The 22,631-nt window shown below is 54.9% G+C and overlaps 2 protein-coding genes and 1 long non-coding RNA gene across 3 annotated transcripts; 2 read left to right on the top strand and 1 right to left on the bottom strand.

Moving 5' to 3' along the window:
• Nucleotides 1-10,792: 10,792 nt before the first annotated feature.
• C1QA (complement C1q A chain) lies at nucleotides 10,793-13,798 on the top strand. The gene is made up of 3 exons (XM_038531662.1): nucleotides 10,793-10,950; nucleotides 11,785-11,954; nucleotides 13,007-13,798. The coding sequence occupies exons 2-3, from the start codon at nucleotides 11,792-11,794 to the stop codon at nucleotides 13,579-13,581; spliced, it is 738 nt and encodes a 245-aa protein (XP_038387590.1). The 5' UTR covers nucleotides 10,793-10,950; nucleotides 11,785-11,791; the 3' UTR covers nucleotides 13,582-13,798.
• LOC119870434 lies at nucleotides 13,663-18,725 on the bottom strand. Its single transcript, XR_005356035.1, has 3 exons — nucleotides 18,009-18,725; nucleotides 17,106-17,211; nucleotides 13,663-14,018 (listed from the first exon to the last, which is right to left on the bottom strand). It is a non-coding gene; the product is annotated as an uncharacterized LOC119870434 (long non-coding RNA).
• Nucleotides 17,265-21,833, top strand: C1QC (complement C1q C chain). Its single transcript, XM_038531661.1, has 3 exons — nucleotides 17,265-17,426; nucleotides 17,676-17,869; nucleotides 20,998-21,833. The coding sequence occupies exons 2-3, from the start codon at nucleotides 17,689-17,691 to the stop codon at nucleotides 21,552-21,554; spliced, it is 738 nt and encodes a 245-aa protein (XP_038387589.1). The 5' UTR covers nucleotides 17,265-17,426; nucleotides 17,676-17,688; the 3' UTR covers nucleotides 21,555-21,833.
• The last annotated feature ends 798 nt before the right edge of the window (nucleotides 21,834-22,631 follow it).

Below are 22,631 nucleotides of genomic sequence, written 5' to 3'. Positions count from 1 at the left end.
TGTATCCTTAAAAATGGTTTAAATAAACATTTCTCTGTATATTTTGCCACAATGAGAAAAAAAATCGTGGGATCTCAAAGGTCAGGCATCGAAAAAGTGGGAGATGCAGTCAAACCAGAGGGAGTAGGGAGGCTCCAGGCTTGAGGCTACAAATCCTAACCCTGGACAGGCTCTGGTTGAAGGCAGGCCCAGCATATGGTCCAGGCTCAGGCACTTCCTAGCTGGGTGCTTTAGGCAAGTCGCTTGCCGTCTCTGTGCCTCCTTTATCTCATCTGTAAAGCAGAGATGATCCTAGTCATTTCTAGTCTCTTGCAGGACTGCTGCAAGGGCCAAACAAGGTGGTAATGACAACTGTCCTTTGAGCACTTGCTCTCCGCCAGGCACTGAGTAAGGCACTCTACATCTATTAACTTGTTCAGTTCCCACAACCGCTCTCTGAAGATGGACTTTTTATTGTGCCCAGTGCACAGATGAGAAAACCAAGGCTGTAGGAGGGAAAATGCCTGCTCAACATTATCCGATGGGAAGTGCAAGAGTTGGGACTCACACCAGAGTCATGAGGAGAGCCTACGAATACCCTGGAGGGGAGTCACCACTGCCACCTCCTTCCTCCAACCCCTCCTCCTTCTCCAAGGAGTCCCCCAAGATTCCTGCACTGGGATGACTCTTGTCTTACCCACTGGGAGCTCCCACCTCTGGTTTCTAGGTGTCTCTGGCACCCCATGATCTGCTCACTTTGGGAGTTATTCGTGTCTGCCTCCCCCAGCAGAACGTAAGCTCTCCAAAGGTGGGTCTGGGTATTTTTTCATTGTAGGAATTCTGGGTGCCCAGCCTGGATGGCACAGAACTAATGAAAGTCTGAACAGGGGTGGAGGCTCAGTCTGAGGACAGGGTCCCTGGACAGCTCAGCGGAGATGAGCCACCTGAAGCAATCTGTGAGGGCATCGTCATGACAATGACAGCCCTGGAAACCTGGAACCGGAGGGGAGGAGGGTGGCGACTAAGACTGTGAGGTCAGGCAACCAGAACCATGGTGGGCCCGTCGGCCAGGATAAGTAAGCTGTGCGTAGTGACAGCCCACACCTCAGTGGCTCGATGCCACCCAGGTGTACTCATCACTCCCGCAAAGCCTGTTGTGGCCCCGATGACTCTCTGGGACAGTTGTCCTCCACGAAGACAGCAAGCCAGGCCACTTGGGGCCCGGGGCTCCTGCATCGCAACACGAGTTCTCTACAACAGCAGCAAGGCGAGGGCGTGCTGGCGGATGTGTACCATCGGCTTCGCTCTGCTCAGCGTCATTGCACGGAACTAGCCCAGACTCCACCTAGCTGCTAGCATGGGCTGGGAAGTGCAGCAGCTCTTATCACCTTTCCACAAGTGACAGACCTTTCACGTATCACACCTGTGACAATTCCTGAGCACACCCAATCCTGAGAGAGTCAGTAGAGAAGAGACCAAGGTCTTGGACCCTGGAGGGAGATCTGGGTTCAAAGCCCAGTCCCACTGCCAAACAAGTGATGTCCTGGCTCTGTAGGTGGTGAGCTCCCCATCACAAGAGGCATACAAACGGAAGCTGGATGACCGCTTTGGTCATCATCATCATCATCGTACATTAATTAATGTGTGATAGCTCCCAGGAGGTACCTACACTTTATTTACTTGCAAATTATGTTTTATTGAGGCAAAAGGTATATTCGGTGAAATGCATATAACTTAAATGTACCATGTGATGAATTGCGACCAAGGGGTACATCCTTAACTGACGCTGCAGTTAAGATATAAAATATTTCTATGACCCAGGAAGTGTGCTCGTGCCCCCATCCCTGCAGCATTAGGGCGCAATGCTTGGTGCTAAGGGAGGTTGACTCAACAGAAGTGCAGCGCCAGCAGGACCTGGACAAGGGGAGGTGAGCGAGACGCCTGCCTGCGGCAGGGCAGTTGGAGCAGGTGCTCACTCCTGGGGTCGGTTCTGCACTTGCATGACTTCTGAGGGAACGCTCCGGAAATGCTGCTCCCGGGGAGCTTCACTCTCTTACCCCAGGCCCAGTGCAGAATTTCAGGCAGGACAGGAGACATACGTGCCTGCGAGCCAGAGGGCCGTTCCCGAAGCCTTTCAAATCATATCTCACAAGGCCAACCGTCCCCCTGAAAGGCAGACCGGGCGGTGACGAGCCCCCGGGAGTACCGGGCCTCGACAAGACATCATGTGGCCATAGGGATGCTATGGGCAGATCTTGATACTTTCCGCAGAGAGTTCCTATTTGCAGGACACCTACTAAGCACCAGATCATGTGAGGCACCTTGTATGGTGTCCAGCTCTCGGAACAAGCCTAAAAAATATGTATTTGTATCCCCACATTTCAACAAACGGAGGCTCGGGAGCACAGAAGTGATTTGCCCAAGTCACATAGGTGAGGACCAGTGGGGCTCAGACTCAAAGCCAGTCCTCCCTGAGCTCCAAGCCTATTTCCCCCCTCAGCGTCCTCACGGTGCTCTGGATGCAGGGGTGCTGGGAGCCCAGCAGGTGAACCCCGGCCCCTACTCTGACCCCTCCAGTCCCCCTCAACCCGAGCGATGAGGTCCCCGCCAGCCGGGAGCCCCTGTTCCCAGAGCCCGTCCCTGCTCCGCAGCCAGAGCTTGAGGCTCTGGCAGCCTTTCCCAGGAGCCCTGGCGGGGCTGGTTTGCATACTACGGGCGTCATTTGCATACTACTTAGGAAAAGCCTTCACTCTTCCCACCTGCAGCAAACTCCAGGCTGATTAGTTCTCCCCACATTGGAGAGTTAATTACTCTCCCGCGTAGACCGGGTGTTTATTTGTAATCAGCAGAGGGCTGGAAGAGGGGGGAGCGGGCCGAAGCAGCTGTCCTTAGCCTAAATCCTGGAGCAGCGCTGCAGGTGGAAGAGTGAGCTGAGCTGGAGCACCCCAGTCCACGTTGGGGCTTGCCATGTGACCCTGGGCAAGCCCCCCCACCCGCCCCCCACTCCCGCTGGGAGAAAGGAGGAGGGGGGTGATTGCTGATTGGGCCTGAGCTCAGGGGCGGGTGTGGGACCATTGCCCACAGTGAGCTGTTGGTGGGACAGAGACAGGGCTCGGAACATCACAACGAAGAAATCAGGACCCCAAACCCAGGAGCCTGGGGAAGGAACAGACTGGGACAGGACATTGTGTGTGTGTGTGTGGGGGGGGGGCTGGTGGGTGGAGTCCTGCCCCAGAGACTGGAGAGTGGCCCAGCTCTGCTGTGTGACACCAGGACCCACTGCCCTCTCTGAACCTTGGTCTTCCCATCACTGGGGCTAACAACCTGGTGGGGAATCATGGGAGCCAGGCAGGGACTGTGAAAAACATAAATCTCTACTCAAATATAAGACATATTTCTGGATTCCCAGGTTGGAAACAGTCGCAGCCCCAGGGGAGATTTAGTGACTACCCTCCCTCCCTCCCTCCCTCCCTCCTACTCCCACCCAACGTATCTGGACTTGCCTCCCTCTCCTACTCGATCAAGATGTTTCTAGACCCTTCCGCCCCTGGTCTCTACTTGTAAGATGCAGAATGGTCATGTCCAAAGGTCCAGGGTGGCCCCAATCAATGTGTCAAGGTTGGAAAGATCCTCAGTTGCCGTCAGAGCTCCAGAAAGGTGCTGAGCTGGCTGCGTGAGGTCACCCAGGGCACCCATGATAAACTCAGAAGCCAGGGGTTCTAAAGCAGTAGGGCGGGGTGCAGCTGCGACACTGGTGTCCTTAACCAGCTCCCCCAGGTGACTCTGACTCAAGGGAGCCACTGCTTTGGTTCAACTCCACCCTCTTTTTCGCAGACTGAAGCCCAGAAGGGTGATTTGTTGGACCACACCCAGCAGAGCTGGAAACAGAACCCAACTCCCCTGTCTCCAGACCCCAGTTGCTGCTCCTGATGAAAGTCTGGGGCAGGGAGAGATTCCCCCAGTGGACCGCCTGCCATGACCGTGACGTAGGGGTCACGGTGGGGAAACCTGGCTGGGTCCTTGGCTCACCCACAAGAACAGTACGGGGAACCCTAGGTGAAGATGAAGACCCATATTCACCTGGAGGCAGAGAAGAACAATCCCTTCAGGCCACCCTTCCCTCCCAAGAGAGGCTTCCCAGTGAGTCAGGCGGGTGCAGGACAACAGCCACCGGGCTGTGTGACCTCTGTAGGTTGTCAGAGAAAATATAGGACAAATAAATTTTTTAGTACAAATATATCCCATACAGGCTGATGTTTATCTGATTTCAAGTTTAACCGAACACCCTGTATTTTTATTTGTTAAATCTGGCAACCCTAGACCCGTGGGCAAACCACTTTGCCTCTCGGAACCCCAGTTTCTTTACCTTTGAAAAGGAACCCTGTTACCGGGGATCCCTGGGTGGCGCAGCGGTTTGGCGCCTGCCTTTGGCCCAGGGCGCGATCCTGGAGACCCGGGATCGAATCCCACATCAGGCTCCAGGTGCATGGAGCCTGCTTCTCCCTCTGCCTGTGTCTCTGCCTCTCTCTCTCTCTCTGTAACTATCATAAATAAATAAAAATTAAAAAAAAAAAAAGGAACCCTGTTACCCTGTAAGGATACTGGGTAAATTAAATGGGAGGTTGCCTTCAGAGTCCCCGTGGCCAATGCATTTCCCCCTCCATGCTCCTGTCCCTTTCAGAGTCCCTGTTTTAGACCCCAGGGGAACATCTTCAGAAAGGTTTCAGGACGTGGGAGAAATATCTCTTACCACCGCCAGCTGTGTGAGCTCATGAGAGTCACGCAGCCTCTCTGAGCCTCGGTTGCCTCGTGTTAAGCACTGGGAGCAAGCCTAGCGGTTGGGCTTGCCGAGGGCGACGGTTAGCATCTTGCCAGTGCACCCAGACACAGCTCCGTTTTTAAAACACCCCAAGACGGCAATGCTTACCCCAGGGAAAGGATGAGTAGAGGTGGAATTTCAGGCCCGGCGATGGGCAGGCAAGGGAGACAAGGGAGACTGCAGGGTGTCTGCAGGGTGGCGGGGGCTTTCCCCAGCCAGTCTCTTGCAACCCTTGCATCTGTGTGAGTTCCTGGGAAGTGGGCATCACTTTGGCCTTCGAGGTGTCACATTTCCCAGCTGTGATGTCCTGGTAGCCCTGGGAACCCAGGGCCGGGCCACCACAAGGCAGAGACAATGTGCCCTTGCACTCTCCCATCACGTGCTTCTGGTTGTGTCCCTAACTCTCTTAATCCTCTTAATCTCCCCTACCTGGCCTGGTGGCTTCCTTTAGCGCCTCTCCCTCTGGATCTGCCTGTGGGCAACTGCTCCGGGGCCCCTGGAAGGCAGGGAGGAAGGTGTGGCTGCTTCCCTCCGGGGGGTGTCCGGGGTGCTGGGCTCCCGCTGGCACCCGCGGTTAGAGGGGGGCTTGTACAGCTTCTCCCTCTTGTTCGTCACCCTCCCCCGGTGAAATCGCTTCTCCCTTGTTTTCTTTTCCCTTTACATTTTCTTTCCCAAACTTTTCAACCAGAACCCTGGGTGACCAGGCTCCCTGACTGGCAGGTAGGGGAAGAAGCAGGAGACGAGACTCTTGCTAAGTGCCTTCACGGCGCCAGGGACCAGCCACACTGATCTGAAGCCTCGTCACAGTTTGAGGGACCACTTGCCCCCCCCCGCCCCCACCCCACAGCCAAACCCAGGCGTTCTCTGGTGCAAGAGCACATAGCAAACAGAAGGCAGGCGCTGAATTTGAACCCATGCTGCCTCTCATCCCCCAACACATTATTTGCTGTTTACAATCCCCTCCGTTTTTCATAAAACAATCCCCCAAAGCGCTTTTATCTGCCGAGAGAGGCAGAGAATAAAGAATGTGCACTGAAGACGCGTGGCAGGCTCTGACAACTCCCTCCCCAATTCCCAGCCCGCCCCCCCCCACCAACCTTGCCAAGGAGAACCCTGATCTTATTGGGTGGTGAAGAAGGAGAAGACAAGGAGAGAACCCGAAGGCCCAGGAGGAGGGGAAGGATTTAGCCCCAAAGAGGAAAGAACGTTGTGATTAAGACAATCTCCATAATAAAGAGCAGGGGGGGGGGAGCAGAGGGGGGTTCGGGGCGGAGGATCCTGGATGTTTGAGTTCTTTTGAGGGCGGAGGTGTTGAAGAGACAGGCGTGTGGCAGTGGCCGGGGAGGACGGGTACAGGTGTAAACCCTGCCTCCTTCACGGTGTTCAAACAGCACAGCGGAGGATTGAGAGCCTGTATCCACGGGGCTGCACGGGCAAAGGGGCTTGTACAGGAAGATTCTCAGCAGCTTTATTCATCGTCACCAAAAATACCCACCAATGGAGAAGGGGCTTGACAAGGTGTGAGATGTGCACACAATGGAATACGACTCAGCTTTGAGAAACGACCAGACACACACACACACACACACACACACACAGCCACATGGGTGAGTCCCACGAGCACGGACGCGAAAGAAGCCAGGCACCCAAGGACACGTCCTGAACGATTCGAATTTACACTGAGTTTCCAGAAGAAGCAGAAGTGGCCTATGGTGGCAGCAGTCAGCCTGCCAGTCACTTTGGCGGGAGGGGGAGCGCTAGGCAACTTGCGGGGGTGGCGAAATGTTCCCTATCTCGATCTGGGTGAAGAAGGGTGGCTTCAGGCAGGTGAAAAGCCACAGAGCAGGGCGCTTAGGATTGCTGGGTCTGGGGACGCCTGGGAGGCTCAGTGGGTTGAGCATCTGACTCGATTTCGGGCCCGGTCATGATCTCAGGGGTGTGAGATCAAGCCCCGTGTCTGGCTCCACAAGGGGGCAGGGAGCCTGCTTGGGATCCTCTCTCCCTCTCTCTCTCTCTCCTTCAGCCCCCCTCTCTCTCCATCTCTAATAAAAGAAAAAGATTTCTGCATTTTACTGTATGTAAATTATACCTCAATTTTTTTTAATAAAAAAAATACAAGAACATCAGAGCCACATTATGTAACAGTTGGCAATCTGCATTTTGCCTAATAAGATCCAGAGAGACAGAGTCACAAATACCAATTGAAATAAGGTACCGGGATGCTGTCATCATTCCAGACCCTCCAGGAGCCTATTTGTGGAGTGAGCGTGGACAGGGGGAGCTGAACGGACCTGCCTCCCCCAAGTCGGCCTCAGATCCCACAAGCCCCTCATGGTCTAAACACCTCGGCACTGCATGATTCCAGCCTTCGAAGGTTCCATTCCTGTTTGGGGGGGCGATGTGGGTAGACAGTACCCAACTGGTACCCGACTGAGGGGAGAGAACTCTGTTCCAACGTCAAAGCCAAACTGATGGTGCAGGACTGTAGCAGAGCGATAATATGGTTTCCAACCTGGTGCTTTCCTAAGATTTTTCCCCCATTGGTAGTATTGACTATTTACAATTTTTGCCTCATGTGTTGATTTTTGGAAGCCCACCCTTGGATGAGATGTAACGGCACCATTAAGAATTCAATTTAAGGGGATCCCTGGGTGGCTCAGCGGTTTGGCGCCTGCCTTTGGCCCAGGGTGCCGTCCTGGGGTCCCGGGATTGAGTCCTGCATCGGGTTCCCGGCGTGGAGCCTGCTTCTCCTTCTGCCTGTGTCTCTGCCTCTCTCTCTCTCTCTCTCTCTCTCTATCATGAATAAATAAATAAATAAATCTTAAAAAAAAAAGAATTTAATTTAAAGATTGTTTTTCCAGGGTGTGATCCTGGAGATTCAGGATTGAGTCCCACATCAGGCTCCCTGCATGGAATGGAGCCTGCTTCTCCCTCTACCCCCCCACCCCCCTTTCTCTGTGTGTGTGTGTGTCTCTCGTGAAAAAATAAATTAAAAAAAATCTAAAAATTGTTTTTTTGGTTATTTCTTAGACTCCTAACTACACCTGGGCTTCCTGGATCCTGACTCCACAGGCATTACAGGGCGTTTCCTCTCATCCCTCCCCCTTCCCCTCCCAGCCCCTGCTCCCCTCCACCTCTCCCCTGCAGGAGTCTGAGCTCTGGAGAAAAAGGAAGACTACCATCCAACCCCTCTGATTGAAAAGTGTCTCTGTGGTGACATTCGCCGGCTATCGCTGACCCATTTACTTTCATACTGATGATATGTTCATCACTATCGATGGCTTTTATTTCTTTGGAAGTGTTTATACTCTTGCAACAGCCTGATAAGTAAAATCATCCAACACTTGGAAATAAGGCAAATAGATAACCGGTGTCCTTTCAAAGTCAAATTAAAACATTGTCTAACAAGCCCTCCTAAGGGTCATCTGACACTCTAGGGGAATGTCACTTTGCTTGACTTATTTGCTATTGATCAGGGTCCCAGGCTCTGCAAAGATCGCTGTTAGCTGGTAGAAAACTGATAAGTTACAAATTATTTTTGTCTGGTGGAGAAATCATGCAAATGATTTCTTTCCAATAGAGACGATAACCCCCGACATTATGATTTTATTGCCCTGTAATAATGTTAACCAGTTTTGCATCTAACTTGGCAACCTTATGAATATTCCAGAATTCTAGTTTTTGGGTTATTATTGTCTTTGTTTTTATAAATCTCTCTCCCCTCCCTCTCTTCATGTAGAGGTGCATATAAATGCTTTCTTCTCATATTCTTCATTGAGCTAGCTTTGTCATCCTGCTGGTTCCTTCATTACTAAGCTACAAAAAAACCCCCCCACACACAAAAAAACAAACCATTCACATGCACTCACTATATATTTCTAAAAGAATGATGTATTTAAAATTTTGGAAACTAGGGGCACCTGGGTGCCTCGGTTGCTTGAGGGTCTGCCTTCAGCTCAGGTCATGATCCTGGGGTCCTGGGATGGAGCCCCTGCATCAGGCTCCCTGCTCTGGGGGTAGTCTGCTCCTCCTCTCCCTCTGCCTCTCCCCCCTCACGTGCAGGTGCTCTCTCTCAAATAAATAAAACCTTTACAAATAAAATAACATTTTGAAAACTATACTTTGAGAAGCCTTTCCCAGTATTGGGTTTTTCCTCATGCCAACTCTGCCCCTTTCTTTGTAATCATGGGCAAGTGTTTCTGTCTCTGGTCTTTGGTTTCCTCATCTGTGAAATGGGGTGAGTGCCATCAGGCTGGCCTTCCTGGCTCCGACATGTGGTATTTCTAACTCTTCTTGCAGGGAAGCAACACTGACACGCTGCAGTCAAAGAAGATGGGTGCTGGAAGGGGTGCTGGACCACCTGGTACAAACTTCCTGCCTCCCACCACCCCCTCGCCTCAAGAGATGGAGAAGGTGAGGCTCAGTCTGGTTAGGTGACTTGGCCAAGGTCACACAGATATTGTTCATAATGATGACTTATTTTAATGTGGCGTTTGACAGTATCAACTTCCTCATAGAATCCCTCAGCACCCAATGAGGAGCCTGTATCATCCCATCTGACAGATAAAGAAACTGAGGTCCAGGGGCACCTGGGTGGCTCAGCGGTTTGGTGCCTGCCTTTGGCCCAGGGTGTGATCCTGGAGTCCCGGGATCGAGTCCCACATCAGGCTCCCTGCACGGAGACTGCTTCTCCCTCTGCCTGTGTCTCTGCCTCTCTCTGTGTCTCTCATGAATAAATAAATAAAATCCTTAAAAAAAAGAAAGAAAGAAAGAAAGAAAGAAAGAAAGAAAGAAAGAAAGAAAGAAAGAAAGAAAGAAAGAAACTGAGGTCCAGAGAAATGATGTAGCTTGCCCAAGGTCACACAGTGAGTTCATGTGAGCACAGCCCCCTGAGACTCCAGTTCTCCTAACCTCCCGAATCTCCAGGAGCTAGAGAGGGGCTGGCAGGAGTTGCTCTGACACCCCACTCTTGTCCAGAGATTCCCCATTTGTATCTGTCAGATTACATACTGGGTGCCACACAAGATTGCCAATGAAAAAAGAGTCCCAGAGGCCTGAAGACCCTGACCCCAGACAACCTTCATCTGCCCATGTCCATAGCCTTCCGTTTTCTCCTCTTCCTCTTCCCTTTGGTGAAATACTCAGGGGGACTAAACATGGTCATGGGAAGAAGCAGAAAAACCTGGTCAGCCCAGGCCTGAACATACTGGTTTCCAGCCTGGGAGAGACAGAGTAGCTCAATCTAAAATGTGCTCATGGTCCAAGCTGGTGAAGTGAGGTGGGCTGACAGGTAGTGAGCACCCTGTCAGCAAGAGTAAGTAAGGCTCGATGATCCGGCCAGAGGGTAACAGCAACTCTCTAGACGGTAGCATTCACCAGCTTCTGTTGCTGTTTTCTTTTTTTTTTTTTTTTTAATATTTTTTGTTGCTGTTTTTCAAATGTCAGATGATAAAAGCTAATTATTAAGTGCTCATCATGTGCCAAGGGTTTTGTATGTATGTCATTGAAACTTTGTAATAATCCCATGAGGTAGACTCTGTTGTTCCCAATTTGTGAATAAGAAAACTGAGGCTCCAGGAGGTTAAGTAACTCCCCAAGGGCAGCTAGGAAGTGGCAGGTCTGGAAAGCTAATTACTAAGCTTCTCATCCCTACTGCACTGTCCTTTGTATTTCTCTGAATTTTCCAAGCTTTGGACGATGAATGCAGGTTGCTTTCACAATCATGAAAAATGCTTACAAGTTACCAACTTTTAGAAAGATTCCTTCTGCCTTGATGCTCTGTGCTTCTCTGGTTCTCACGTCCCAACCCGTACCCCCATCTCCTGCCGCCTCTGTCCCCACAGACTCCTGCCTCACTCTCCTTGCCCCCACACCAGCTGCGTGCGAGCTGCGTGCCGCTGGCCTGGCCGGCTGACCGGTGACCGGTAGCACTCCGGTGTCCCAGTCTTGCTGATGTCTGCTCAAAATGTCCCCGGTCGCCTCTGGCCCCTGGGGTAATGCCGGGGGCAGGCCCAGGGAAGGAGAAGAGGAAGTAGGAAGGGATGTGAAACTTGGCCACGGCCAGGCAGGCACCACCCCTGCTGGGGCGTCCCACAGGGGTCCCTGGGTGGAGGACAGAAGCGGTCCATTGAATTGACGGCCAGCTGAGGCAGGTGAGGCCCGCGCCTGACGGGGAGGGGGCCAGGGGAGCCGGCCTGGGGGGCTGGACAAGGAAGGCAGGGGAGAGAGACCACCACCAGCTGGTCCTGGGCCAAGGCGGGGAGGGGGGGCGCGGGGAGGTGGGGGGGGGTGCTGATCCAGGACTCAGGATAAGTGAGTGGGGGCACCTTCTTCACTCCTCGGGTTTGGGAGATGGTGGGAGGTGGTGACATAGAGCCATCAGCTCTAACCAGAGCTCCTGGGCTTTGTGCCCGCCCCCCAAACCGAGAAGCTGGGGAGAGGCTGGGAGTGTCAGAGCCAGCAGAGGGGTCCCATAGCGGGTCCAGTGGGAGCTGAAAGGGGCAGAGTGTGTAGGGGAGTGAGCACATGTGTTGTGTCAGGGGGCCGTGAATTCCTCCGTGTACGCACAGCTCTGCCATCTGGGCAAGGGAGTGTTAATTAAATAAGGAGTAGGCGCTCGATAAATATTTGTTCAATGGAATTGATCATCTGTAGGAGTCTATGAATGTGTGTCTGGGTGAGTGAGAGAGGGAGTCTATTTGGGTGTCAGTTTGTGCATCAGGGAGTGTCTAGTGGATTTTGAGTTTGCTCATTGCATAGCGTAGGTGTGGGATCAGAGGCTAAGTTTGTGTGTGCCTAAGTGTGTAGCTACACGGGTGTGCTCAGTGGGGTGTGGGTATCTATCTGGGCAAATTCCCCGTTCTTCATCTACGTGTGGGGTCGCTGGAGCTGGGTCTGAGGCCCTCGAGGGTGTGTGTACGTGCATCGTCGTCCGAGATGGGCGTGTGTGCGTGTGTGAGGTCTGGCCCTGACCCGTGTCTCCGCAGTGGCATCATGGAGGCCCCCTGGGGCTGGCTGGCGCTCTGCGTGCTGGCCACCTCCCTCGCATCTGCTGTGACCCAGGACGTGTGCCGAGCCCTAGACGGGAGGGATGGGGCTGCAGGGACACCCGGCCGACCCGGACGGCCAGGCCTCAAGGGGGAGCAAGGGGAGCCAGGTAAGCACCTCCCTCCGGACCCCAGCCCCTCATCCCCTGGCAGGGCCTGGGCTCAGGGTGGAGGCTTGGGGCAGCTGGTGCCAAGGAGCAAGAATCCACCTGGGCCCCCGAGGGAAGCCCCTACGCTCTGCACTCGGTCCCAGGGGCTGAGGGGAACCCAGGCTCCTGGCTGGGCACCTCCCTGGACTGCCAGGCCTCTCCGTCTCCTCCTTCCTGCCTGAGTCCTCTTTCTTTGGCCTCGCCTTCCTGCTCTGGAGCACCGGCCACTGTAAGCGACCAAGGTGAAAGGTCTTGGAGTAGCGCACAGTCCTGGGCCGTTGTTCAGTCACCAGAATGAATACGGGTGCTAGCCCCTAGACCCAGGCGCCTTAGCCTGCTGCGTGACCTCGAGCAAGTTAGCGGCCCTTTCTGAGCCTCGGTTCCATCATCTGTAAAATAAAAAAAATAACCCACCTGGCACATAGAAAGGATCAATTCATGGCAACCGTCCTCTTTGCTTCCCTCCAGCTCCCCCACCCGCCCCTGTCCCTGCTTCCCCATTCCCAACCCCTTTCAGCTTCAGAAACTCACATTCTAGAAAAAAAAAAGTTGGGGGTGAAAGAAGAGGAAGGAGGACATGCTCAGAGTGGAAAAGGAAAGTGTCAGTCCCCGTGGGCCCCCTAGCCCGTGGCGGACCAGAAGGATCCACATGGATGTTTGCCATAGTTGGCATCCAGACACCCGCCATGGAGTCCCGAGCCTGAGGAAGTCAAGGGCAGTGGCCTGGTGGGGCGTGGAGTGCACGGCTATGGGCAGGGACACAACGGAGGAGCCAGTGTCCTGCCTTTGCCAGAACCTGGCAGCTTCCCAAGTACCTCTTCCCACCTGGCTCCACTTTGGAGATAAGGAAGCTGAGGCTCAGAGGTTGAAGCACTTGCCCGAGGTCCCACGGTCAACCTCGAAAGGCCAGACACCCCCCCATCCCCTCGCCCACAGCAGCCGAGGGTCCCACCATCTCCCTGGGACTGGTGGACGCTGGACTCCCCCTCCAGATCTGGCCTCTCTCCCCACAGGGGCTCCTGGCATGCGGACGGGCATCCGGGGCCTTAAAGGGGACCAGGGGGATCCTGGGCCCCCTGGAAACCCTGGCAACATGGGCTTCCCTGGGCCCAGCGGCCTCATGGGGCTCCCTGGCATACCAGGACGGAGAGGCCCCAAGGGCAACCCCGGAAACATCAGGGACCAGCCGCGACCGGCCTTCTCAGCCATAAGGCGCAACCCACCCACGGGTGGCAACGTGGTCATCTTCGACACGGTCATCACCAACCAGGAGGGCCCGTACCAGAACCACTCGGGCCGGTTCATCTGCGCTGTGCCCGGCTACTACTACTTCACTTTCCAGGTGGTGTCCAAGTGGGACATCTGCCTGTCCATCGTGTCCTCCGGGAGGGCCCAGATCCGGCGCTCCCTGGGCTTCTGCGACACCAACAGCAAGGGCATCTTCCAGGTGGTGTCCGGGGGCATGGCTCTCCAGCTACAGCAGGGAGACCAGGTCTGGATTGAGAAAGACCCCATCAAGGGCCGCATTTACCAGGGTCCTGAGGCCGATAGCATCTTCAGTGGCTTCCTCATCTTCCCATCCCTCTGAGCCAGCGAAGGACCCCGCCCGGCCCGGCCTCTCGTGCTTCCTGCTGTGTGACTCTGGCCCACTCACGCCACCTCTCTGGTTTCTATGGTCCGCTCTGGGGGTGCTGTCGCTTTAGCTGCCTGAAGGGAGGGGGCTGGCTACCGGAGCCCTAGAGCCTGCTGCCCACCGCTCATGTAAGAAGATGGATTTCTTAGAATAAATACCCGAATCCACGTCTGCCGAGCCTGAGGTTCTGTTGCTACGCTGGGCACTGGGAGGGAGCTTAAGAATGACAGTTACTGAGTGCTTGCGGGGCAGGCCTGTATTTTGTGTTTTGCCACATGTACTTGGCAGGTCCTGGGAACCTCATCGGCCTGGGTTCAAGCCCTAGGACCAGCACTTACCAGTTGTCCAACCGTGTGTGTATCGTGTAACTTCAGTGAACTCAGTTTCCTCATCTGTAAAGTGGGAATAACAACAGCACTTACTTCAGAGGGTTGTGGGGAGGATCGAGTGATTTAATACATGAAAACTCAGAGCAGTGCCTGATTCATGGTAAGGGCTGTGTAAGTTTGAGCTATTATTGTATTTCGTGTAAGCTGCACAGCTGGGGGGTGAGGTGGGTAGCGTGACCCTGTTTTACGGACAACGAAGCAGGCCGGAGCATGGGGGTGGACATAAAGAGCCCAAGGTCAGCGTTTAAGAGGAGGAGCTGGGATTCGAACCCAGATCTTACAGGTACCCAAGCCTGTGTGTTTAACTGCGACCCTCGCCAGCCTCCACAGCCACGTGCCTGACACCTGACACCTGCTTTCCCACCCTGAACCAGAGAGACATGGGCAAGCCTCAGAGACGGGGAGCAGTTGGCCCAAGGGCAGCCAGCAGACCTCCGCAAAGCTAGGTTTCCCAAGTCCAGCCCTGCGCTTCCACCCGGGCAGGCGTGGAGGGCATCCCTCCTGGGCTGGGCATCCCTCCCCAGCTGGGACTCAGGTCTGGGGTGCTCATGGTGCATCCCCGGCGTCCCACTGAGCCTGTGCAGAGCTGCTCAGAAGCAAGAAGCCCTGCCATGCCCTCCGAATATGACGACGATAAGGAGGCCGGGAGTTCAGTCCTGAGGACGTCTAATGCCCGTGCCTTCTCCCAAAGGAAGCCATGTGTGCTCGGTGCCGTGCACACACCACACACCTGCACACCACGCCGCACACCCGTCTCCCTCGAGATGCACGTGGACCCACATCCCCGGACTCAGACCTGCCCGCTCCCCACTGAAACACGGGCACAGTGATGCCCTCCCTGAGCACACACCCAACCCACTCCCTTAGACACACTGTGCACACCCCTGGACACGCACACTGCTTACACCTCCAAACCCACAGACGTTCTTAGGTTATACATGCAGTCATACCCATGCACGCCCTGCCTCAGATACCCAAGGGCCCCTCATAAACAGGCAGAAGCACATTCACAGACACCCACCTTGAGACATGTGTCCCACCCCTGACACACAGGTGTACGTCTTCCTCACCCTCCAACCTGCGTGTGCCTTAGATGTGCCCCGGTTCTCTCACATGCGGACGCTCCCACGTCCCTGCTCCCACTGGGCCATCCTCCGAGCCACAGGAACTGTCTCTCTTACCCACGAACTGACACGCGAGCAGCCTGGGAGTCCTCATAAGCCCATACCTCCCCACCCAGGCCTCGCACATACACCCAAGCCCCTCTCCTGGGGCTGCCCTGCCCAGCCCCACCAACAGCCTCTGGGGATCGGGAAGAAGAGAGTAACCTCTCCTCGGGCCCCTCGGCCTCCTTTGGGCCTCCCCTCTGCCCCAGCTCTCTGCCTCCCCGCCCAGAACACACACTCCCGTGGACCAGGAAGAGAAACAGATCTTTGAGCACCCACGACGTGCTGGACATTTCCTGGCCATTAATGCATGAATCGCAGCAATCCCTCGGAACTGAGGCCCAGAGAAAGGAGCTCCCTACCCAAAGTCACATGGTCAGAAAGTGGCAGGACCTAGATTTGAACCAGCTCTGGCTGAACCCAATGTGGAGAAGAGCTCCTTTCATTGCAATGGGACTCAGAGGTGTCAGGTGTGCAGGTCCCATAAGTGGTGGGAGAGACCAGGCTGGAGAAACGTGAGTGCAGGGCTGTTCCTTATCCTAAATTCTACCCATGGGCACCCACAGCACCCCCCTCCCTGTGGCAAGTCACTGGCCCGGCTCAGAGGAAGAGGGGACCGGCCGCCTGGGCCTGGCTGCTAGGGCAGGGTGGGCTGAGCATGGGCCGAGGCTGCCACCTGCTGGACAAGACAGACCAAGGCGCAAAGAAGGTGAGAACGGAAGATGGGGACCCCAGGTGCCATCTCGCTGGGGCCCCCCACCGATGCTGTGCCTACTGGTTCTGCTTCTCCCAGCCCTCCACTTGCTGGGGACTCCCTGAGCCAAGTACAGTCACGTCCTTGCTCTCATCCCACATTCTACAGCTCTGAGCTGTGGGGTGGAGGGACAGATGGGGAGACTGAGGTCCCAAGAGTCACTTCGTGGGGCAAGAACAGAGCTGTGAACTCCTGCTCATGCCTGGCACCCAGCCAAGCACTGAGCCTGCACCACACACTGGGTCCTCGCCGCTGCCCTGCATGGGAGCTCTTAGAATCCCACACTTACAGAGGAGGAACTGATGCTCAGAAAGGTCGGAGGCCTCTCCCTGAGTGACACAGGTGGCAGGTGTGGGGTCAGGGCTGGAACCCTCAATATCAGAGGAGGAGAGGAAGAGAGGAGAGCTGTCTCTCTCAGCTCTGCCAGCCTGGTCCCAACCGGCAACCCGGCACCAGCCACTACAGACTCCAAGGCCAGATGCAGGGGCGCCGGAGATGGGGGCGAGGGAGGTAGTGCCGGCAGGGAAGCTGGGATCATCCAGCAAAGGAAGAGGCACCGGCATGCAACCCCTGGGCCTCCCTCACCGCCCAGGATGCAGATGGGAAGACTGAGGCCCAGAGAAGCCCATGGGTTTGCTAAGGGCCTCTGAGCAAGCAAGAGGCAGGGCTGGAAGGAGATCCGAGACCACTGACTCCATGGCCAGAGTCTGTCCACCACAGCAGGCTGCCTGCCGTCAAGGCTTGCCCATCCTGGGTGTCCACCCCCAAGTGTAACAAATGGGAGGCACAGATGGAAGATTCTAGAATAAGGGCTGCCACTTGACACGTGCACGTGGGGCTTGTTTCTGGGGACTACTAAACAAGGGAGGTCAGATCTACATGTTGGCAAATTGAACACCAATAAAAAATAAATAAAATAAAATAAAATAAAATAAAATAAAATAATAAAAAACAAACATCAGTTCTCTGAGGAAAAAAAAAAAAACAAGGGAGGTCAGAGCAAGGCTTTGGACTCCAAGAAACCATTTGCTATGTGACTTTTGGTAAGGACTTTCCCTTGCTGAGCTTGTTTCCTCATCTGTAAAGGGGGGCTTGTAACTTCCTCCTGGGGACATTGTAAAACAGCTGAGTCTCAGGCATAGTAAAGGCCAGCGATGAGGACGCGCTGACCTGGACACACACGCTCCCTTCAGCGGATCCGGGGCAGTGGACATTTCCTCATTTCAGACACTCATGACGCCGGGCTGGGGAACACAGGGGCATCGCTGCGGTCAGCCTGGCTCAGGACCCAAAAAGAAAGTATTGAGTCAGGAAAAGTTATGGGAAAGGGGATGTAGGATTGGGGGCAGGGGGAGCCGAGGGGAGGAGGCCACCCAGCCTGCTCCGGGCCCTCCTTGCTGGGTCTACTCTGACACGGTGTCCTCCTGCCCGAGAGAGGGGAAGCAGATTCCAGGACACCTCTGTGACCAGACCAGAATCCTGCCACCCCAGGTGAGGCCAGGCCCCCCGCTCCGGCGAGGGCAAATGGCACTGCCCCCAAGTTCGCCCATGGGGGTGAGTTGGTTTGCAAGAGGAAGCTGGGTCTGCATCGCTAGAGGCCCCATCCTCCATCCGTCCTGCTAGCAGCCCCCAAGAGCCGAGGTGCCCAGGGAGGGGAGGTGGGCTCCTGAGGGCTGGGAGCAAGGATGGGGAGGGTGGGTGAGCGGCTGGGGGGGCCAACTCAGCTCTCTCCCTGCCCAGATCCTTCCCCAGGATGGACACGGGGCCCAGCTCCTGGCCCCACCTTGGCCTGAACCTGCTGCTGCTCCTGCTGGCACTGCCACTGGGGGGCCAGGCCAGCACAGGCTGCTACGGGATCCCCGGGATGCCGGGCCTGCCAGGGGCCCCGGGGAAGGATGGGCACGATGGGCTGCCGGGGCCCAAGGGTGAGCCAGGTGAGTCTGCCAGCCTGCTGGGGGTGGGGGTCACCGAAGGCCTGCCTGGGGGCAACGGGCAAAGGGTCTGCCTGCCTGGGGCTAACCTGCGGGGAGGGTACAGTTATTTGTGGCCAAGACACACTCCCTCATGTCGCACCTGCTCCCAGAGCAGAGTCCAGCTTTCCTGGCAGGTAGAGCCCATCTCTTCTCCGAGCCCAGGACTCGGTCCTCCCTGTTCCCCAATTTTGTGCCTCAGTTTCCCATTCTGACCAAAGGGAGAAAACAAGAACGCCTGTCCCAGGAGGTGGCAGGGAGGATCGCAGGAGATGACCCTGCAGACCTTTGACAAACTCTAAAGCGCTGTGCTCTCCTGTTACAGCCCCTGCACCACTCGCTGTGCAACATGGACCCCTGGGGGGGAGGGGGCCCCCCGCAGTGAATGTCCACATTGCACAGATGGCCGGGGTTCGAATCGCAGCCCTACCACTTCCCTGTGTGGAGCGCCTCAGTCTCCTCATCTGTAGAATGGGAGATGGTACTCCCTGCCGCCCAGGGGTGCTGGGATGGCTAACCAAGCTGAAATGTAAGACGGCACCAGGCGCGTGGTAGGTCTCGGGTGGGTGGGGCTATGCGTATATTATAGTTGTTATCATCATTTTTAAAAAATCCTATCTGTGCCCACCTCCCTCCCTAGGATGCTGGGTAGCTGGGGGCATGGGGTGTGAGGAGTCAGGATTGCAGATTGATAGGCAAGCCCTAGCATGAGCAAAGGGGGCCGAGGACGTGAGGGGGCGCGGGAGCTGGGCAAGCGCTGGAGTCCGGGGAGCCTTTTCCATCAGAAGGTGCATATCTGGGATGCAGGTGCATGCAGGGGGGTGGTGTGAGAGGGGTGAGGCTGGGCAGAGGTGATGGGGGGGCGACAGGGGTGGGGGTGGGGTGCAGGGGGGGCAGGCCAGTGGTGAGGAATGTCCTTAGGAATTTCCCCACTGTCCTCTTCTCTCCCGGCAATAAAATGGAATGTTGTCAACATTCCAGAAGGAATTCTCTAATTCAGAGTGAGCCAAATGAGGCCCCTTCAAGAATTCAGACTACAAAGCTGCCTCTGGCCATCTCCCGGCCCAGGGTGGCTGATGGCCATCAATTATTGAGCTCCTACTATATGCCAGGCATGGTTTCAAACGCTCAGCATGTGTTTACCTTATGGAGTAGATAAAATTGTTAACTCTGTTTTACAAGTGAGAAAACTGAGGCCAAAATCCTCTCAAAAAATGCCTTACTGCCATTTTATAAATGTCACAGCAGAGGTTCAGAGAGATTGAACAACTTGCCCAAAGTCCAGTGGACTCCTGTCCATCTCCAAAGGCCATGCCTTTGGCCACTACCTTCCAGTGCCTCTGAGGCCCCTCCCCATGGCAGGTCCTCCCCCTCCCAGTCAGTTGCTGGAAGATGACCCAAAGGATGAGACATGACCCTGCACCACTGACAGCATCACCAGGAGCTGACCGTATGGAGCACTTCCTGCGAGGTGCTCCGCACATGCACTCCCCACTCCAAGCTCCCAGGAACTCTCTGGGATCTGTTCTATTACATCCTTTCCTCAATCAGGCAAGCAGAGGTTCAGGGAGGGGAGGGGAGGTCACCTGCCCGGAGTCACAAAGCTCTAGCCTAGGTCTGTTGGATCCTGATCCCTGTGTCCTAACCCCAGGACCTAAAGGGCTCACAAAGCCACAGAGGATCTGTCACAAAGAGGTCTGCACAGACACTCAGACCTAAGGAAGTCAGAGGCGGAAGGGGCCCTGGGGGCTGGCAGGGTCACCCAGAGAGGACCTCCGGGAAGAGGAGACTAGAGCCAGACCCTAAAAGATGAGTACAGTTTGGATGAGGGGAGGAAAACCTCACAGAGTCTCACATAATCGGGGCTGTCACAAGAATCCCACTCTCTGACTGGGACTCAGCCAGACTTGACTTTCAATCCTGACTCCATTTCCTACTGGCTGCTTGGCCTTGAGTGAGTCTCTGGCCTCAGTTTCCTCATCTGTACCATGAGAGAAGTTGAACCAGCCCAGATGTCATAAGGGGCTCCAGTGGGCTGAATGGGGCCAGGGGCGCTGGAGAGAGCCACCCCCTTACTGGGGCATTTCTGTTTGGCTCCATCAGTGGCTCCCGTGGCTAAGCTGGTCTGGGCTGGTTCCATCCCCGGGACAGACACGAGTTTTGTGGGGCTCTGAAGCTCATGAAGTGTTGAGAGCCCTCTTTAAAAACATAATACAAAATTATAGGTACATATGTGATTGCAGGGAAGGGGGTAAGCGCTGGAGTCCAGGGCGCCTTTGTGGTTACACAAATCCACACGTGCTATGGAATTGTGTTTGAACAATACGCATCCACAAATGGGTGGCGCATAAGAGAGGAGTTCTGTGGATTATCCAAAGGTCAATTTTCCAGTTTGGATATCGCACTGTAGTTATGTGAGATGTACCACCCGGGAAGACCAAGTAAAGGGTACATGGGGTCTTCTTGTCCCTTTTTTTTTTTTTGCAACTTCCTATGAATCTATAATTATTTCGGCATAAGAAGTTGAAAAAATTATAAGTATCAAATTAGACAAAGGTTCTTGAAGGGGCCAATGCCAGTTAATGGGGCCTAAGGTATAAGTTTCGGCAGCTCTCCTGGAAATGGGCCTCTGACCAGTCTTCTGATTCTTGTCGACAAGCAATAAAGAAGCAGACCTTTCAGGTGAGGTTTGAATTGGTTAATGTTGGGCTCGACATAAAAGTTTGAAACCCACTGTGCAGACCAAATGGAAGCTCTCTGAGGCCACGTGCTGTCCGTGGGCTGATAGTCTTGGCCTCTGACAAGCCCTCTGAGACACCTCCTGATGCTGGCCAGGCCTCCCCTCTCCATCATAAATGTGAGACTGAGGCCAACAGACCTCAGTCACGGTGAGAGGGCAAGTCCACGGGGAGGCAGGACTCCAACCAGGGCCTCCCTCCCCTCTAACTCCCTGCACACTGCCCCCGGGGGTGTTGGTCCATCTGGGGAAGGAAGTTCCAGAGGCTAAACTCTGCTGTGATGTCCCCTGGAGGACACCCCCAGGGTCCCTGTCCCCTGCCCCATTATTTCCTTCCCACCTGCTCTCTCCCCAGGAATCCCAGCCATCCCTGGAACACGAGGACCCAAGGGTCAGAAGGGAGAACCCGGCACACCTGGCTATCCTGGGAAAAACGGCCCCATGGGAACCCCTGGGATCCCAGGGGTTCCCGGCCCTGTGGGACCCCCTGGGGAGCCGGGCGAGGAGGGCAGATACAAGCAGAAGCACCAGTCTGTGTTCACTGTCACACGGCAGACAGCCCAGTACCCCCTGGCCAACAACCTGGTCAAGTTCAACACAGTCATCACCAACCCGCAGGGGGATTATGACACCAGCACTGGCAAGTTCACCTGCAAAGTCCCGGGTCTCTACTACTTTGTGTACCACACGTCGCTGACATCCAACCTGTGCGTGCATCTGTACCGAAGTGGTACCAGGGTGACCACCTTCTGTGACCACATGTCCAACAGCAAGCAGGTCAGCTCGGGCGGTGTGCTGCTGCGGCTGCAGATGGGTGAGCAGGTGTGGCTGGCGGTCAATGACTACAACGGCATGGTGGGCACCGAAGGCTCCGACAGCGTCTTCTCTGGCTTCCTGCTCTTTCCTGACTAGGGCAGTCAGGCCCACTCTCCAGCCCCGGGGCCGCCCTGCCCCTCCTCAGCTTCCCTGCAAGACCCGCTGTGCTCAGGCGGTTCTCTCCACCTGATCCACTCTCCTCCAGGAAGCCCGCCCTGACACCCTGCACCAAGTTCTCTCCCTCCTCTGAGCTCCTTCAGGAGTCACTGCTTTGAGACCTTAACCAACACCAATACTGTCAATGTTTTTTTTTCCCCCAAGTCTTGGGAAAGGCAAGGAGATACATAAATAAATAAATAAATAAACTGATAAATATGCACGGCTCAGGCTTCTCATTGCCAAGTTCTCAAAAAAACGGGCCCCTTCATCCTCAGTTGTGCACCTGCCACAGCCATCTGCAGGCTCTAGATTTAGACAGAGCATCTAGGTGGTGCTCAGTAAAGTCTGGTGCCAATGGTGAGATGCTCGGTGTCCTGTGGCCATTTGGGAGAGTACGATTAAAAGCTGCAACGGGTCCCCATTAGGCCACCCGCTGTCATTTGTTTGGGTGAGAGGTGCTGCCATCATTAAAGTCATCCAGGCTCACAGGTAAACGGGAGTGTTTGAATTCCCAGATTCATGTTGACCTATGTTGAATTTTGGAAGCACCTGTCACAGGAGGGGTTTGGGCTCAGGTAAGCGCCATGAAGACCAAGAACAGACGTGCAATGAATTTGTGCCGAATATTAATGAGTTAGTTTGGGTGAACGAATGAATAAATGGGTAGTGGGTCAATGAGTGATGAAAAGCAGAGTAAGCCAATGAATGAGATGGGCATGAGCCAGTGAGAGAGTAAGAATCTGTCCCCCAGGTGCCTGATGCCCCCCAAATAACTGACAAACTCTGGGAGCCCCCAGGAGCTCAACGAAAACCACGGCTGCCCACAAACCATCAGGCTTCCACTGCCAGGTTCCTGACTCGCGGGCCCAGCTGCTACGATCCTTGTGGGAGCACCGGGAGGCCCGACACTGGCCACAGCACTTTCACGGGGGTGACCACGAGAAGGGTTGACAGTTCAAGTTCAAAAAGGATAAAAAAGTATAACTTCCCTGTGCAGACCACCAGCCTGGCCTC

Source organism: Canis lupus, chromosome 2 (assembly GCF_011100685.1).
Source record: "Canis lupus familiaris isolate Mischka breed German Shepherd chromosome 2, alternate assembly UU_Cfam_GSD_1.0, whole genome shotgun sequence".
Lineage (NCBI taxonomy): Eukaryota > Metazoa > Chordata > Mammalia > Carnivora > Canidae > Canis > Canis lupus.
The sequence above is the reverse complement of the archived record's forward strand: the minus strand, read 5'-3'. Positions and strand labels throughout refer to the sequence as shown.

Bases quoted from the DNA above. Each gene is read 5' to 3' on its own strand.
- C1QC (XM_038531661.1), top strand. From the start codon at position 17,689: ATGGACACGGGGCCCAGCTCCTGGCCCCACCTTGGCCTGAACCTGCTG. The intron at 17,870-20,997 runs GTGAGTCTGCCA...CTCTCTCCCCAG, and splicing joins GGGGCCCAAGGGTGAGCCAG to GAATCCCAGCCATCCCTGGA.
- C1QA (XM_038531662.1), top strand. From the start codon at position 11,792: ATGGAGGCCCCCTGGGGCTGGCTGGCGCTCTGCGTGCTGGCCACCTCC. The intron at 11,955-13,006 runs GTAAGCACCTCC...CTCTCCCCACAG, and splicing joins GGGGGAGCAAGGGGAGCCAG to GGGCTCCTGGCATGCGGACG.